The sequence below is a fragment of the Rhinopithecus bieti genome, unplaced genomic scaffold, assembly GCF_001698545.2.
Source record: "Rhinopithecus bieti isolate Rb0 unplaced genomic scaffold, ASM169854v2 scaffold_16660, whole genome shotgun sequence".
Taxonomy (NCBI): domain Eukaryota; kingdom Metazoa; phylum Chordata; class Mammalia; order Primates; family Cercopithecidae; genus Rhinopithecus; species Rhinopithecus bieti.
The window spans coordinates 224,669-243,288 of NW_016808609.1; the positions used below are offsets into that span (position 1 = coordinate 224,669).

The window sequence follows — 18,620 nt, forward strand, 5'->3', positions numbered from 1 at the left end:
CGAGAAAAAGGGAGGCCAGTTAGGATTATGATATCTAGCTGCCTCTTCCTCTAAGTCATCCCAATTTACATCTGAAAGGTCAGGATTGTCGTTACTTTTATCTTTTTGTGATGTTTGCAGAATTGGGTATTTTTTGGGCCTTTTCTCGCCTAGCATCATTTTGTCTTTTACAGAAGGAGCCTTGGCCCCCTCGTCATCACTTTCAAGAGAAATAAGATCTACTTCTTTGTCTGGCGGGGGGCTCCCGAGGTCGGTCTGAGAACTGACCTTTAAAATCTCCTCAGTCTGGGCGACCGCAGCCATTACTTGTGGATCGGCTTCCTTTTTATCTATTAGATCCTTGATTAAATTCCAATAAGAAAAGGCGGTTACAGGAATTTTTTCTGGCCCAAAGGTATTATAATAATATTGAAAGGCGTCTCCCACCCTCCGCCATCTTTTTATATCAATGGTTCCTTCCTGTGGGAACCAAGGGCAGGTATCTTTCACAAAATCAAAAAATCTAAATAAGTCACCACTTTTAACCTTTACTCCCCGTGTCTTTAAAGCCTCTTTTAATTGCCCTACGTAGATTTGATGCTGGCTTAATTCTTCTCCCATTTCAGGCGCGTAACTTACCCTCAACTCCAATGCAGCAGGCTCCCACGACGGTCGGAGGGATTTTTCTTTCACTTTAGTCGCCGGCCTTTCTATGCTCCCTCTTCCTCACGCACTTCCCTCGTATCCAAGCCCCACATTGGGCGCCACGTGTCCCGTCCAGCGGGATCGTTAACACAGACCTTGGAGGAGGGGGTGGGAATTTAGAGAGACAAGAGACACAAGAAATGGAGACAAGACAGTATCCTGATCAAGTCTCGTTTAATGGCGGCAGTGCAATGCCTTATATAGGCTGGCAGGGAAGAGGAAGGGCTCAGAGCAGGCGGGGAGGAGAATAATGAGAGACGTCACCGGGCGCATGCTCAGTAGACTTAGTCTTTCCCGGGCGCGGGAGGTTATCTACGCGTGCGGGCGGGAAAAGTTCGCGCACGCGGGAAAAGTTGATGATGAAGAACCAGGAAGTGCGCCATCTTGTCTCCACAATGCGGAGCTTAAGCAACAGAGGCCGCGGCAAACTCCGGGCCTCATGGCTCCAGACATTGTCCACCCTGGTCTCCAACTCCTGAGGCAATAATTGGGAGTCCAAGGCGATCTGCCCACCGATTATTTTCTCTTAAATGCATTTTAAAGCTACGAATTTTCTCCTGACTGCTTCACATAGGTTTTAATATTATTTGCCATGAAATATATTCCACAGTGGAATGACAGATCATTGGGATAAGAAATGGCAATTCAATGAGTTATTTAAAGATAGGGCTAAGATTTGAATTCTAGCTTACTGGGACCAAAGCTTGTGAAGTCTCAGGGTATGGTTGAATTATAGTGCTCTTGTTATTTCTAAGGAGTGTATAATTTTTATTCTGGTATCCCCTTTAACCCATGTGCTTTTTCCTAAGAGCACAACTTAAGGAGGGCATGTTTGATTATTTTATTGTTTTATAATCAGTTAACTATGCCCTGGTCCCATATGGTTTCAGCTTTTCAACACTTGAGACTTAATTTGCCATCTCACTTATGGTCAATTTTTGTCAATATTCCATGTGAATCTGAAAATAATGTAACTTTCCCATTTTGAATATAAGATGGTATAGGCATAATTATAGTTATGATTAATCTTATTAACCATGTTCTTCAAATTCTCCATATCCTCAATAAGTTTCAGTCAACTGGATCTGTCAATTCCTAAGAAAGGTATATTAAACTTATCACTGTGATTGTTGACTTATATGCACATATGTGTGTGTATCCTTGTTTAATGCAAATAATTCATGGTCATTCCTTAATGGAGCACTACCTTTATGAATATGAGATACCCTTCTAGTGCCATATATAAATGTATTTTTAAACCTACTTTTTTTTTTTTTTTTTTTTTGAGACAGGAACTTGCTCTGTCACCCAGGCCAGAGTGCAAAGGTGCAATCATAGCTAATTGCAGCCTCGATCTCCTAGGCTCAAGCAATCCTCCTCCTTCAGCCTCCTAAGTAGCTGGGACTACAGGTACATGTAACCATGCCTGCCTAATATTTTTACTTTTATAGAGACAAGGGTCTTGTTTTGTTGCCCAGGCTGATCTCGAACTCTTGGCTTCAAGTGATCCTCCTGCCTCAGCCTCCCAAAGTGCCAGGATTACATGTGTGACCCACCACGTAAGCCCATATTTTTCTAACTTCTACAGTAATAGTATCTATATCCTATTTATTTATAACATAAATCTTACTTAGCTTATTTTCTCTTCACTCTTGCTCTCCCTACCTCCCTCCTATATCACCTAGAATTGGAATTCCAGGTTTTCTTTTTAATTTTCTAGAATCTAAATTCACTTTGTTTAGCAATATCTTTTACCAAATACATTACCACCGTTGCTTCTGTTATCTCACATCTTCCCTTATGATCTTTTTTAAATTATTGCTGGAATAGAATTCTGAAAAGTCACCCACACTTAAGTGATAGTTTAATTGAATTCAAAATTCTTTTCCCTAGATTTTAAAAAATAATGCTTCATGTCTTCTTATATCCAGTGGAGCCCAAATGAGAAGTTGGATGTAAATTTAACTTCCATTTCTTCATAAGCATTTTCCCTGAATATGTTTAGAAAGTTCTCTTTGTTCTCAAATTTTGTCACTGTGAATCTAGGTGAGGGTCCTTCTTACCCTGTATGCTCAGAATTTAATAGGACCTTGCAGTCTAAGGATGTATATATGCACTTAGATCCTGTGAAATATCCTCCTTTTATTCCTTTATTTTCTCATGACTGTGGTTGCATACTACACAATAGTAGGTTGTACACTACACATTGACAAATCTTATTATTCAAATGGCATCCCCTGAAATTGTGCAGTGCACAATCAGCAAATCTTATTTGGTAGATCTATATTTTATTTCTTACATGTTCTGAATTCTCCCCTCGTCTACTAACCCCTCATCCTACTAGATGAGTTTAGAACATCCGGATCTATTTTTCATATCATTTAACTTTTCTTTCATTTCTGCATGCATCTTTTTATATGGCTTTGTGGAGGAATTTCTGGCTTATCTTGATCATCGTGAGGGGGGAGAAACTCAAACTATGTGTTTCCTGTGCTTTCACACCACAACAATCAACACAGAAGACTGACCAAATGTGACAGGGGCGTGGGTGGGGAAAGGGTCTCCACACAGCAAGCAAGCAGTCGGTTCTGCAGTGGACACCAGCTAAGTATAACTCCAATTCAATTTTTACACTATTTGTCAGGAGGTCCCACAGGTTGAGGGCTGAGTCTACCAGACTGCCCCCACTTCAAATGCCAGTTGCAAGTCTGGGCCTCCAGAACTTCTGACCAACTATTTCCAGGTTGGGATTCCCATGGCTTCCTCCTTTGCATTGGATTAATTTGCTAGAGCAGCTCCTGAAACTCAGAGAAACACTTGTGTTTACTACTTTATAACAAAAAATACAAATGAAAAGATGCATAAGGGCTCAGCCTCCCAAAGTGCCAGGATTATATGTGTGACCCACATGGGGGAAGTAGCATGGAGCTTCCATGCACCCCCACTGGGTGCGCCGCCCTTCAGGAACCTCTACATGTTCAGCTATCCAGAAGCTCTCCGAGCCCTGTCCCTTTGGGTCTTTACAGAGGCTCCGTTACATAGGCATCTCTGATTAAACCATTGGCCATTGGTGATCAGCTTAACCTTCAGCCCCTCTCCCCTCCCAGGAAGTTGGAGGTGGGCTGAAAGTCCAAACTCTCTAATCCTCCCTTGTTCTTTCTGGTCACCAATCCCCATCCTGAAGCTACCCAGGGGCTGCCAGACATCACTCAACTCATTAATAAACAAAAAGACATCACTTTAGTGTTTCTAAGGATTTTAGGAGTTGTATGTCAGGAAATGGGGTTGCAGACTAAATATATATTTCATAATAGCACAATCTTTCAGCTTATTTACATTCTCCTGGCTATATCTATCCTGTTCTGGATTTATCCCTTGTTGAATTTTTACATCAATAACAAAATTTTAAATTTTCAAGGCGTGGGAGCGCCCAGTTACTTGGTATATTTTCCTGCCTCCTTGAACCAAATGACTGCACTCACTGCTGGGATCAAAGATGTCAGTCACCAGCCAGGCATGGTGATTCACACCTGTAATCCCAGCACTTTGGGAGGCCAAGGTGGGTGGATCCCTTGAGCCCAGGAGTTTGAGACCATCCTGGGCAAAATGGTGAAACCCTGTCTCTACAAAAAATACAAAAATTAGCTGGTTGTGGTGGTGCATGCCTGTGGTCCCAACTACTCAGGAGGCTGAGGTGGGAGGACAGCTTGAGCCCAGGAGGTTGGGGCTGCAGTAAGCTGAGATCGTGCCACTGCACTCCAGCGTGGGCAATAGAACGAAACCCGGTCTCTAGAAAACAAATAAAAAGACTTCAGTCGCCAAGGTAGGAGATGGGTGGATACTCCTACTGTAGTACCTGAACTGTCATCCTGTCAGCTGCCCCAAGACCAACTTTTGTCTCCTGGTTCCAAAACATGTGGATCATTTTTTGGTCCACTCCTGTCTTCTGCAGAAGTCCTCCTTGGCACTCTTCACTGTTACCCCATCTGCCATCTTTGTCCATTTTTTATCATTTCTAGGAATTTGGGGTAGAATATGAGAAGAAAGCAACATATCTTCAGTACACAATCTTGAATCAGTAGCTATTTTTCACCTGTGCATTAGAGACGGGAAACTTGCAGAGCACTCGGCAGGACTTCTCTGCGACCATCAACTAATATTTATTGAATTGTTTATTAGTAGGAAACATTAAGCAATTATCCTTCATAAAAACATGAAGTAAGCATTACTATATTCCCAGTTTTAAGGTGAGAAAACAGATTAAAAACACCCTAAAGAGCAGAGCCAGGTTACACACCACGTGGTCCGTCTCAGGAGCCTGCACTCTTTACTAATACACTATACGATGGCATATCCGGATGACTTTGGGAACACATTATACTTCTACCCTGCCAGGAGGGCCAAATATATTTACTTTGTCATCTCTGTCCTGTAAGGGGCCACATTTCTATCCATCAACTCAATCTACATTACTCAAGCCTGCTTGTAATTCATATGTTATTTCCTCATGCCAGGAAGAATAGTCACAGTTCTGTTTTGCTACTCTTTTATCTTTGAGACTCAAATTCCCCTCTCCCCACTATAAATGATTTGCACATACTAGTCTAGAAAGATTTATCTAATATGCCACTTTCCCCCACAGACACATCTCCACAATCATAAACACCATGAAATAAACTTATCTTAGACAAATGAAAAATTTTCTTACCTTTTTTCTCCAGGCTAAGGATCAGAATTCAAGTTTTACTTGGTTAACTCTCCAGCTAATCCAAAAGCTGTCTTCTTCTCTATAGATGCTTGCTGTTTCAGGGGGGCAGGTGGGAGTTATTTAAGAATAATTTCCATTACCTAATTCCTTGATACTAATGTGAAAAAATTATGAAAATCAGAGGTTAAACACTTAAAAAGATCCAGGAAAATCTCCTACAAAGACACTTAAATAAGCAAAATCATCAAATTTTCATAATGGGACAGGGAGAAGATTGAAGAAACCAAAAAAAGCAAGTATATTCCTTTGCTGGAACTAATCCTATGGCTGATATATATATATGTAAGTTAATCAGTATACCTTTCTCCTGCTCATTATTCTACATATATAATATGGGTCTTAAGTAACTAAACATTCCAAACTAGATGAAATATAGTTCCAGAGAGAAAGTATAAGTAGTTTAAGACTTAACCCTTTGTATTAGAGTTCTCCAGAGGGATAAAACTAATAGGGGAGACATATACCTCTATCTATAGATGATAATAGATTAGATATAGATATAGATATATTAAAGGGAGTTTATTAAGGAGAATTGGCTCACATGATTACAAGGCAAAGTCCTACAGTGGGCCGTCTGCAAGCTGAGGAAGAAGCCAGTAGTGGCTCAGTCTGAGTCCAAAAGCCTCAAGAGTGGGGAAGCCCACAGTGCAGACTTCAGTCTGTGGCCGAAAGCCCAAAAGCCTCAGGCAAGCCACTGGTGTTAAGTCCAAGAGTCCAAAGAACCTGGAGTCTCATGTCCAAAGGCAGGAGGAATGGATGGAGGCATCCAGCACAGGAGAGAAATGAAAGCCAGAAGACTCTGCAAGCCAGCTTAGCCCGCTTCTTTCTCCTGCTTTGTTCTAGCCACCCTGGCAGCCAACTGGATGGTGCCAACCCACATTGAGGGTGAGTCTTCCTTTCCCAGTCCACTGACTCAAATGTTAATCTCCTCTGGCAACACCCTCACAGACACACCCAGAAACAATACTTAGCTATCTAGGTATCCTTTAGTCCTATCAAATTTATACCTAATATTAACCATCACATCCTAGAATTTAGAATTTTCTTAAGAACATTGAATGACCCTTGCCTAGGGTTGTATCTGTGCTGTGGCTGAAGTCTGTTTTAGACTCCCTCCTGGCCTACAGAATTTTCCTTCAATGCATTGAAAAATGTTAATCCCACAAACTAGAAACCAAGACTTTTGCAAAATCAAAACATCATTGAGAAGGCGGGTGTGAGGAAATCAAGCCTTTATCTTTAGATATATTCTATTCCTAGGTGTTAAAAACACTAATATTAAAAAGTGGTATGGATCTCCACCTACCCTCTGGTAATCTGCAGTTATTGCCCTTTGATCATGTAAAGCAACTGAGATCATTTGCTCCTGACTTCACGTCACTAATCTGTATCTTTCATTTTTTGCTCCAAGTGTTCCTTCTTCTGAGTGCCGAGTGCTGCTCCAGTACCTAGATTGATCTCTCTCTCTCTCTCTGTCTCTCAATATCCAACCAATCCCAAGCTGTATTACCTCTTTACCATCTTTGGGAAAGTGGACCAGTATCCAGGCTTGGATAAGCCAAGGAAAAATACTAAGGAACTGCTTAAAGCTCTAGTAGTTCTTCTACTTTGCTGTTTTTGGCTTTGGCCATCTAAAGCAAAGTTCCTTGGATTGGTTGACAGTGAGATACTCTCTAGATTCTTGTGTCTCTTTTTAGTAGGACCACCTAAAATGTGTCATCCATTGTGTAATGAGTTCTTGACCAAAGAAAAGAAATTTGAAGGTCTTCGGACTCTGTCATCTTCCTTGTTTGCCACTCTTTGGATTGTAATTTGAAGAGAAAAAAATCTTCCTTGTTTTCTTGCAAAAATGTTGGATGCTGAGTAGTTGGCAAGAACAGTAACTTCAGTTAGAAAATGCTGGAAACAGGCCGGGCGCGGTGGCTCGCGCTTGTAATCCCAGCACTTTGGGAGGCCGAGACGGGCGGATCATGAGGTCAGGAGATCGAGACCATCCTGGCTAACCCGGTAAAACCCCGTCTCTACTAAAAAAATACAAAAAACTAGCCGGGCGAGGTGGCGGGCGCCTGTAGTCCCAGCTACTCGGGAGGCTGAGGCAGGAGAATGGCGTAAACCCGGGAGGCGGAGCTTGCAGTGAGCTGAGATCCGTCCACTGCACTCCAGCCCAGGAGACAGAGCGAGACTCCGTCTCAAAAAAAAAAAAAGAAAAGAAAATGCTGGAAACAATTTAACAAGCAGAAATGATTAACTCAGAAATCATCGACATAACTCCACCAACCCCACTTTGAAATTTCTGTTTAAACATTTCCCAAATTATTTGCACATTCTTCTTTTGGCTGTAAGACATTATTTTCTCTATGCTAGCTAATAGTTTTCTAGATAATTTCTATTCCCTTGACTTGTTCTTATGTTAAATCCTCAAAATTAAGAGCTTTCAGCTCAAAAATCAGAAATAGGAAACAAGTGTTTAATGAAATGATTTCACTTTTTTCTGAAAGTATTGACGTGAAGTATTAAAAGCATCATCTGATAGAAAAAGAAGGTACTTGCCAAATATTATATCGGCCTTTATAGAGCACTAGTAACAGACACTAGTAACACAAAGTCTTTTGTTTCCTAATTTATTCTTTTCCTAATAGGCCACATAGCAGACACTGAAGGTTCTACGTAACAAAGGTCCTACAAGTAAATTGTGAAAATGCCTTATTGGATGGTGTTTCTAGAATACAGAAGGTCTTATTTCCTTAATGCAAGATGCTTAGGGAAGTCACTCTCAAGTCACCAGAAATCTACTAAAGCACCACTTGCTGGAAAATGGAATGTGCTTTGGAAGCACAACAGTGCTCTTGCAAGTGCCTTCCTCACCATAACAATAATAAGAGCAACACTGATCAAATATTTACCACGTTTCAGCCACTGTACTAAGTGCTTTGGGTACATTACCTCATTTAATCTTCATATCAAGCCTAGAAGATAGTTTCCACTATTTTTCCCACTTTACAGGGGAATAACTTGAGGATCAATTTGCTGTAAGGAAGTTTATTGATCACAGCAAGTAAAGAAACTTTTCCAAGGTCATACAGTCCTTATGTGGGGAAGCTATACTCAAAGCTGATGTTCATCACCACTACAGGATAGTGCCTTCTCAGCAAGAACTACTCTTACAGTGCTAAGAGGAGAAATGGGCAAGGTGGTAAGAGCCAGAATATCTGTTGTTGATGTTGCAGATACAGCTCTGAACTTATGACCCTAAAATGATCTCCACCCTCAGTTGCCTGAGATGCCTTCAGCATGATATGTGATCATGTGAAAGCTATGTTATGTGTATTATTTTTACTACCTCTTCTGCATCCAGATAGGTAGATTGTTTTTTTCCTCTAGAAAAAAAAAAAAAAAAAAAAAAAAAAAAAAAAAACAGAAAAGAACTAAGACAAAAAAACAGGGAGATCTTAGCAGAACCAAGGCACATTAGATTATATTAGCCTTGAAAATGGTGATAGAAATCAGTGATGTTGAACCTGAAATAATTTAAATAATTATCAGCAACTTACCAGAGCTACGTTCATGGACCACTGGGATCTCTCTTATTTGGGTCTCAAGTCTTCCATAAAGTGAAGGGACTATAATTGTCCATCTTCAAGGTTCCTTCTAATTGTGACTCATGTATAACCCCTTGACTCTTTTAGATTTCTGGCAGTTAATGTCAATACTACCCTTCATATTGCTTCTGAGTTAGCTTAGGTAAGGTCCTTAAATACCCAATGACTTATACTCTGAGGCTTCTAAACTGGTATGTGGACCTTGGTGGTTGCAACTTCATCCAAATCCTCATTCTGTGTTGTGCTGTCCCTAATTTAGAGGGCAAAAAAATTCAAACTCAATTGTTTCTTGTTAAATTCAACTCTTGGAGCTCCACCTGTCACAAATACAACCCCATTTCCCATGTACTCAATTCCTTCTGTTTCTTGAATCCATCATTCATCCCAGATATTTAGTGCCTAATGTATTCCAGACATAGTTCTACATAATAGGGATAGAGCAGTGTCTGAAACAAAGTACCTTCATAGGACTTATTCTGAGGAGGCAGGAGGGGAGACAAATGATGTATTACTCAGATATAGTCTAAGGTATTATAACAAATAAGTCTTTAAAAACAGTGGCTTGAATAAGATACAAGTTTATTTATCTCTAATGTAACAGTCCAGGGCTAACAAAGCAGTTCTGCCATCCTCATCACAGGACTTCTGCCTCTGGGTCCAAAGTAGTTGCCCCAATTCCTGCCATCACATCTGCATCCCAGCCAGTGCAGAGGGTAAGAGGGCAAGGGCAACACATACATATTCTTTTTTAGGGCACAAACTAGAAGTAATATATACAACTTCCATTCACATCTCATTGGCCCCAAACTTTGGACAAACCCAGATGCAAGGGAAGCTGGTAAATTAGCCTTTAATTGAGAAGCCATGTGCCCAGAAAGCAGGGAGTTAAAGTATACAAGGAAAGATGATTTTTATGGATATCAGTCTCATTCAGAAATAAACAAGTAAATAAATACATTAGTATTCAGATGGTATATGGAGAAAAATTAAGGAAGTTATGAGAGGCCGGGCACAGTGGCTCACACCTATAATCCCAGCACTTTGGGAGGCCAAGGGGGGTGGATCACACGGTCAGGAGATCGAGACCATCCTGACTAACACAGTGAAACCCTATCTCTACTAAAAATACAAAAAATTATCCAGGTCTGGTGGCAAACACCTGTAGTCCCAGCTACTTGGGAGCGGAGGTTGCAGTGAGCTGAGATTGCACCACTGCACTCCAGCCTGGGCAACAGAGTGAGACTCCATCTCAGAAAAAAAAAAAAATTATGAGATAAGGAATACCAAGAAGTGAGGAAAGAAGAGGAGGAGGCTTGTTATCTTACCTAAGATGTTCAGGGAAAACCTCAATGATAGTTGGTAAGGTAACTTCTCAGCAGAAGCTTCCAATAAATTAGGAAGCCAGTCATGCAAGTATCTAGGGAAGAGCCTTTTGAGAAGAGGAAATAGCAAGTGCAAACATCCTGAGATAGAAGGGCCTTGATGTATTCAAGGAAGTACAAGGAGAAAATTATGATGAAATGGAGCAAACTAGGGAGTGGTAAGAGAGGTCAGAGAAGTGAATGTGGGCCTTGATGCTGAAGCCATTGGAGGGTTTTCTGTTGGGGAGGAGTAAGGGAATGATATGATCTGACTTACGTTTCAAAAAGTGTACTCTAGCTGCTTTGTGGGAAATACAGGACGGAGAGAGCAGAATCAAGGAGGCCATTTAAAAAGCCATTGCAAATATCCAAGATATGGAAGCTTAGAGCAGGGAAACAGTGGTGAAGGTGGTGAGATGTGGTTAGATGCTGGACATATTTTGAGTCAAGAGGATTTTCTGATAAATTGCATTTGGAAAATAAGAAAAAGCTTATTCACTCACCATCTAATAGTCACACCAGTCTATAATCTCAGCACTTTGGGAAGCCAAGGCAGGTGGATCACTTGAGCCCAGGAGTTCAAGACCAACCTGGGCAACATAATGAGACCCCATCTCTACCAAAAAACTCTAAAAATTAGCCAGGCATGGTGGCATGCACCTGTAGTCCCAGCTACTCAGGAAGCTGAGGTGGAATGATCACCTGAGCCGGGGAGGTAAAGGCTGCAATGAACTGTAATCATGCCACTGCACTCCAGACTGGGTGACAGAGCAAGACCCTGTCTGGAAGAAAAATAAAAGGGCTGGCATGGTGGTTCACACCTATAATCCCAGCACTTTGGGAGGCAGAGGCAGGCAGATCACCTGAGACTGGGAGTTCGAAACCAGCCTGGCCAAAATGTGAAACCCCACTTCTACAAAAATATAATAATTAGCTGGGCATGATGGCTGCCATGTGTAATCCCAGCTACTCGGGGGGCTGAGGCAGGAGAATCACTTGAACCTGAGAGACAAAGGATACAATGAGCCAAGATTGTGCCACTGCACTCCAGCCTGGGTGACAGAGTGAGACTCCATCTCAAAAAAAAGAAGAAAGAGGGAGAGAGACAGAAATGAAAGAATAATCACACCCCAAGAAAAGACAACCTCAAGAAAATCAAGCTACGACCATGGTGAACAACGCTCCAAGGGTTTTGTGATGCTGTAAGCTGAGTATGATGGGCATAGATTGTTTTGCACTCTGCAGGTAGGAGGGTGGGATAGCCAAAGCTGTTCAATATAATATTAAAAAATAAAATCTCGATTGAAGTAAAATAAAAATTTTCTTAAGAGATATATTAAAGTAAATGGACATGTTACAACCTGGATGAGGGGTAAGGAACTAATAACCTCTAATCACAGAATAAAAATGGAATGATTGAGAATTCCATCTACCCAAATCAGACAACTAAAAGGTGAAAGAGGTTACAGTAAAATTGGGTAAAACTAAATCTTAAAAAAAAAAAAAAAAAAAAAAAAAAAAATTCCAGAGGATATGTGATATACTCGTCACAAAGAAAATCCCAGTTGAATCTTATGGACTTGAGGAATGGATACCTTTGTGTCTCCATCACTTAGCACAATAGCTGGTACCATGTAAGTTCTCACAGAATTTTCCTAAACTCTCCAACCAGAGGCAACCTTTCACTCTCAATTCACATAACGTTTCCTTCTTACTCCTCTTTTGGGAATAACACATCTTGCTTTAATTGTATTTATCTTTATGCCAGTTTAATTCTCTCTTTTAGATTCATTTACATCTTTGTATCCTCTAGCTCATTATTTTTTCAAAATAAAATGGATTCAAATAAAAAATTATTAAAGAGGTAAAGTAAAAGAAAATATTACAACCTGGCTGAGGGGCAAAAATTATATGTTCAACGTATATTTGATAATACATACTGAGAAAACACGGCCTTTTACTTTTCAAAAGTTTGTTCATGTTGATATTGTGGGACCTAGAAGATTTTTATCAAGTTTTCTATTTTTGCCAAGTCATATGATCTGTTACAGTTCAGCTAGAGTTAACCAAATGTAAAAAAAAAAAAAAAAAAAAAACTTCCATAATATCTAGTAATTCTCCAAAACAAGCTTGTTCCTTCCTTGTTGAACACTGACATTCTTTGATAACTAACTTTATCCCACAGAGGTCATGTACTTATTTTCCATATGTTGTCCTATGCTTAGATTCCAAAGTCAGTTGCATTGACTTTTAGAACAGCTTTAGGAACTGCGCCTAGTTTCAAAATACATTATTTGTCTACAAATTATGACAAAAGATTAAACTGTCATCTTTGTAGGTTTCTACACATACTCCAACTCATTCACCAATCCTTGAAAAGATTATGTAACCAATCTCAATGCCCTGACCCAGGCCAAGCCCATTTCTACATGTGCAGTGTTCTCTGGATCTGATATTTAAAGCCCCTTATCCTGATACTACATACCTTTTTTGTCTTCTGGAATGCGCCTCTCTTCTCATCCTTTTTCAAGGCACTAGAAACGCAGACCATTTCTCCAGCACCTCAAACCATGATGAGAAAGCTCCACTCGAATCTCATCATTTTGGCTACATAGATACATTGGCTCAAGGGAAGATGCCAAATGTAGTACTCTACCATTCTGAAGATTTTTGAATCTGTAACAGTTGTGTCAACTGGGCCAATAATTATGAAGGGCAATAATCAAGAGTATCCATGCTGGCCAGGCACAGTGGCTCACGCCTGTAATCCCAGCACTTTGGGAGGATGAGGTGGGCAGATCACGACCATGGTCAGGAGATCAAGACCATCCTGGCTAACACGGTGAAACCCCGTCTCTACTAAAAATACAAAAACAAAATTAGCCGGGCATGGTGGTGGGCACCTGTAGTCCCAAATACTCGGGAGGCTGAGGCAGGAGAATGGCGTGAACCCAGGAGGCAGAGCTTGCAGTGAGCTGAGATCATCCACTGTGCTGCACTCCAGCTGGGGCGACAGAGTGAGACTCCATCTCAAAAAAAAAAAAGTATCCATGCTAAAGAAGAAAAAAAGTTAGAAAACAGGTAGAGAAAAATATTTACTGGAGTATTTGAACCCACCACTCTCAGATCAATTTTCTAGTGTTCTGTTGACTGGGCAACCAGTCAACAAACTTTCACTGAGAAGCTATTTTATAGCAGGCATTGGGATAGCCTTTGTGGACTACCAAGAAGCATATGTCTCTAACAGAAGACAAACAAGAAAATGTAAAAACAAGAAAAAGAAATTGAGGAATAAGGCTACAGTTTACAAAGCTACACAATTGTTCATTGTGCAAGGAGTGAGGCCTTAAGAAAAGACTTCCCTGTGAACTACAATGAGATGAAAAGGTTTCTCAGAGTGAGATTTGAACAAGAGTTTAAAGAACTGACAGACTGATAATAAGTTTCAGGTAGTCTAGAGGACTGAGTACTAAAACTCAGAACAATGTAACAAAAGCACAGAAGAGAAAGGAAGTTTTACATGACGGTAGAACATTTAGGCTAAGCTGGAGGACTTGGGAGAACAAGTGAAGGAGGTAAGTTTTGGCTAGATAATAGGTGGCCTTTAGTTTCAGGATGAGGATTTGGAAGTTAATCTTTTGGTCAATGGGTAATAAATGATGGTATTTGTGTAGTTGAGCCAGTTGACAATGCTTTAACAACTTCAAAAGGCCCTGAAAGACATGGTCCTAATCCATAGGAAAAAATGAACTCCTGACTTTAGGACCCTAAGGTAGGAGGAGATTGGATAGACTCTCTTATGCCCCAACTGTATAGAAAATAGACCACTTCGGCCATCCCACTTATTGAGTAACCTTTCCTACCAGAAAATGTGCTATATATTATTTCTTTTCTTTCAATGGAAATTTTGGATTCTCAGTTATCTTTCCCTGACCTCTTGTCTGGTGATCAGAAAAAGATGACTAAACTGGGAATCTTAATTTTCTAGTGGAAAAAAATCATGTATACCACATTTTATATAACTTTTAATTGGGTGTAAATTTGAACTCCAACATCATAAAAATTATTAGTAAAATTCATTTTAAGCACAAAGTTGTTAATTCCCCCAAGATTTATCAAGAATGGCTTAATTTCAAAGGCTGTCAAGTTAATTATAAACTAAGATTTTCCAGTTGCACCAAGGGTATATTTTATTTGGCAAAAGAAGCATCCACTGGCTTTTGTCAGGATGAGTCTTGAGTTATACAAGTTTTGAACTGAGAGGTCTTCAGAAATTCATCCCACATATTAACTGCAGCCTTCTCTACACCACAAATTCCCCTCCACTCATCCTCAAATTGTTTCCTTTCTCAGAACATCTGTGACACAAAGACTGTGACACACCCACAGGTCGATTAACATGAGTACCCAACACCTATTAAAACATCCACACTCCTGAGAACACTAAAAACCAACCACCTCGTCAGATCCCACCTCCAGTCTAGCTGAATCAGGAAACCTCAGGATAAGCACCTGGAAGTGGGTTTAACAAGCGCAAAGGTGATTCTTATAATTGGGAAAGTTTGTTACAGAACCAAGACACGGTCCTTGCCCTGGAGGAGGTATTTTCCTGTGGAGAAGGACCTGTAAACAGCCTATGAAGTGCTCAGCTTTCACCAAGAACAAAACCATGGGCTGGTAGGGTTAAGGAAAAGTTTGATTGATATGAGGATTAAATCCTGAAGATTAGGGAAGTCTTTGGGCGCTGGGGTCTCTCAGTCGCCAAAGATCGACATTATAGGCTAGGTAGCTTTGTCCCCCCAGACTCTCCTGTGCCTTATGCTTAGCACTCCCGGCCTCTGCCCATTGGACACTTGTAGCACCCCACCTGACAACCCAAAACATCTATAGATATTGCCAAATACTCCACAGGGGGTGGGGGCGGTGGCAATGTATCTCCCTGATTGAAGTCACTGGAATGGAAGTTAGGGGAGGATGGCTAAGTCAGGACTTGCAAAAAGGCTGAGGGACTAAAGCACACGGCTATATTAGACAAAGTTTGTGACAGACGCCTGTAGGTATATGGTTAAGGAAAACAGATTAAAACACTAAGAAATAGAAAGAGGTTGGACTGAGGGCTTCTCATCTGTATGGGAAATCTCATCTCGTTCATTACTTTCAGAAAAGGAAAACTACTTTGGAGATACAGGCTAAAGGTTGAAGGGGTGGGAAACCACCCCGCGCCTTCCTCCCTCCCTCCAAAACATCCCAGAAGGATAGTCAAACCTTTCTGATCTCTTAGTACAGGTAACTAGCAACTCAGTAAGACTAGGCGAGGATGACTGAGGGCCAACTCATTACAGGATTACAGGAAACTCCTTAGTCCTAAACCCGAATGCATCTGTGACCATGGTCACAATCCCTACCAGACCAAAAGCTATCCAACGCGCTGACAAGTGTTTACAGCTGCTATCTCGATTACTGAAGTGGCTCTGAAAAGAGCCTTTGGGGTAAGGTGGTTGATCTATTGCGTCCCTTGCACACCCTTACTTCGAGCTGGTGTACTTGGTGACAGCCTTGGTGCCCTCGGACACGGCGTGCTTGGCCAGCTCGCCGGGCAGCAGCAGGCGCACGGCCGTCTGGATCTCGCGGGACGTGATGGTGGAGCGCTTGTTGTAGTGCGCCAGGCGGGACGCCTCTCCCGCGATGCGCTCGAAGATGTCGTTGGCGAAGGAGTTCATGATGCCCACGGCCTTGGACGAGATGCCGGTGTCGGGGTGGACCTGCTTCAGCACCTTGTACACGTAAACGGAGTAGCTCTCCTTGCGGCTGCGCTTGCGCTTCTTGCCATCCTTCTTCTGCACTTTCGTAACAGCCTTTTTGGAGCCCTTCTTGGGAGCAGGAGCGGATTTTGCTGGATCCGGCATTTTTGCGCGAAACAATGCAACAGAGACTGAAAGAAGTAATTCCCGACTACCACAAAACGGGCTGGTTACGCGCTACTTATAGAGCTTGTATGCAAATGAGGACTCACAAAGTGCTGCGTTTTTATTGGTTAACTTACAATGGTGTCGTCAGAGGGGGTGGAGTCTATGTAAATAATAGATTCTGGTCGTGCTTTCTTAGTGGTCACTGGAACAAAAGTCTTGTTATCCAATCAGAATGGTCCATTTCACACTAGCCAGTTTTAAGCTAGGTGAAGCGATAGTTTCAACGGCTAGGGGTTTTTTCTTGGTTTTCACTTTCCATCACAGACTTGCATACGGAAGAAATCTTAACGCCAGCTAGACAAGTTAACTCTTCCCTTGTTTTTGCATTTTTATTCTATACTTTGTGGAAATTTTGTTCTCTTCCTTGAAATAATACCTCAGCCCACACATTTTTAAAAATCGCCAGGTATTTACTCCCGCCCACTTAAATTACTATTTCGGCTTGGGCACCGCCTGTAGTATGCAATGAGGAAGATGCTGAGCTTTAATTAAACGTATACACTTCTTAAATAAACCAGGAAACGGGTTTATAATTTTTAAGGGACTCGCCCCACCCTTACACTCACAATCTTCCACATCTCGAAACTCCCATTGTCTCTTGCCGCCATGCAAAACTTTACCCACAGAATTGGGAGCCAGAGCTCTGGCCTTAAACCAGCATGAAAAGGAAGGCTCGGCCGGAACCACAAGGACCATGCCCTCTGTGGCTTTTTCTACCGCCAGCCAACTCGCGGCTAGGTTTTGGGCTCTGTAACGTCACCCACCACTACGAGTGCCCCTGGCCCCTGACCGGTGCGCAAGGCAGACGCACGCCAGATGGAGAGCCGGTACAGCTGCTCTTGATGAAAACGGCAGTGGCTCTGAAAAGAGCCTTTAGATCGACCACTTAAAAATATGCCTTAGGCCCGCTCCCCGCGGATGCGGCGGGCCAACTGGATGTCCTTGGGCATAATGGTCACGCGCTTGGCGTGGATGGCGCACAGGTTCGTGTCTTCGAACAGCCCCACCAGGTAGGCCTCGCTGGCCTCCTGCAGCGCCATCACGGCAGAACTCTGGAAGCGCAGGTCCGTCTTAAAGTCCTGCGCGATCTCGCGTACCAGCCGCTGGAAGGGCAGCTTGCGGATCAGCAGCTCCGTGGACTTCTGGTAGCGCCGGATCTCCCGCAGGGCCACGGTGCCGGGCCGGTAGCGGTGCGGCTTCTTCACCCCGCCCGTGGCCGGCGCGCTCTTGCGGGCAGCTTTGGTGGCCAGCTGCTTCCTCGGGGCCTTGCCGCCGGTCGACTTGCGGGCAGTCTGCTTAGTACGGGCCATGCTGTATCACTGTTACGAGAGAGGCCAGGCAGTCTTACTTATAGACATAGCTTCGTCTTGATTGGGCCTGAAAAGGAAATTTTCAAACTTGTTATCTCATTGGTTAAAATTCAATCCTATTTACCGGGTGGAAGATTGTTCTGCTAATCTTTCTTTCCTTATTATTTCCCCCTTTCCCGAGTCTTTTCTGTAATTTTATCGATCATGGGTCGTTTTTGAGACGTTTCCTTTAAATTGGTGTAACTTTTGTAAAAGCAATGTATAAAGCGTTTTGCATCCCATTTTAACAGATTTTTTTTTTCTCAGAATTCAAGTATGGCCTTCTATGAGCTATCAGCCTATGTTTCAGGTTACCTGTTACTGTAGCTCTTCTACCATAGCTAACATTTATTTCACATCTGGCATTTTGCTCAGCAAGTTAGATGCATTATGTACCATGGATGACCAAAGCTTAGCAAAAAAAATATGTAATTGAAGGAATGAAAAAATTGAACGTATTTATTTGACCTCGCAACCCAGCCAAAGCCACTTCATCTGGGTAGTGTGCTGACCTATATTGACCTGATATTAGAGTCTCTGCCTTCCTTTAGTCTTTTCTGCCTGGGATGTGGTTCCCTCTTCCTCATCCTCACATCAATGACCAGTTAGGTCTTGCAGATGATAAACTTCTAAATCAAAGAAGGACAACACCAGAAATATTCATTTCTCCTTTACAATGTAGAATAGTTTGTAAATAAGTGCTTATTAGCCAGATTACAAGTTAAAGTTTCAAAGCAAATTATTCATCAATTGCTGACTTGCAAACATTTTATTCAGTAAAGTGTTTTATAATGCTTAAAAGTTTAATATTTTTTTCTGTTCTCTATGAAGAGAGTAAAGATGCTTTGCTTTTTCAATTTCATGTGCTTTGAAGTATGTATTGTTCAGAA

At 41.8% G+C, this 18,620-nt stretch overlaps 2 protein-coding genes and 1 long non-coding RNA gene across 3 annotated transcripts in view; all 3 read right to left on the reverse strand.

Moving 5' to 3' along the window:
- The window catches only part of LOC108538698 (histone H2B type 2-F-like), a 34,901-nt gene extending 18,533 nt beyond the window's left edge, over nucleotides 1-16,368 (reverse strand). The window contains exon 1 of the mRNA XM_017886941.1: nucleotides 15,942-16,368. Within this exon, the coding sequence (XP_017742430.1) occupies nucleotides 15,942-16,318 (377 nt within the window). The 5' untranslated portion in view covers nucleotides 16,319-16,368. The remainder of the gene's footprint in view (nucleotides 1-15,941) is intronic.
- LOC108538699 (uncharacterized) lies at nucleotides 10-5,544 on the reverse strand. The gene is made up of 3 exons (XR_001888163.1): nucleotides 5,393-5,544; nucleotides 4,541-4,699; nucleotides 10-779 (listed from the first exon to the last, which is right to left on the reverse strand). It is a non-coding gene; the product is annotated as an uncharacterized LOC108538699 (long non-coding RNA).
- A 100-nt stretch (nucleotides 16,369-16,468) lies between the features above and the next one.
- LOC108538697 (histone H3) lies at nucleotides 16,469-17,691 on the reverse strand. The gene has a single exon (XM_017886940.1). It carries the CDS (start codon nucleotides 17,689-17,691, stop codon nucleotides 17,281-17,283), a length of 411 nt encoding a protein of 136 aa, XP_017742429.1. The 3' UTR covers nucleotides 16,469-17,280.
- Between the last annotated feature and the right edge of the window lie 929 nt (nucleotides 17,692-18,620).

Coding starts and splice junctions, on each gene's coding strand:
- LOC108538697 (XM_017886940.1), bottom strand. CDS start 17,691: ATGGCCCGTACTAAGCAGACTGCCCGCAAGTCGACCGGCGGCAAGGCC.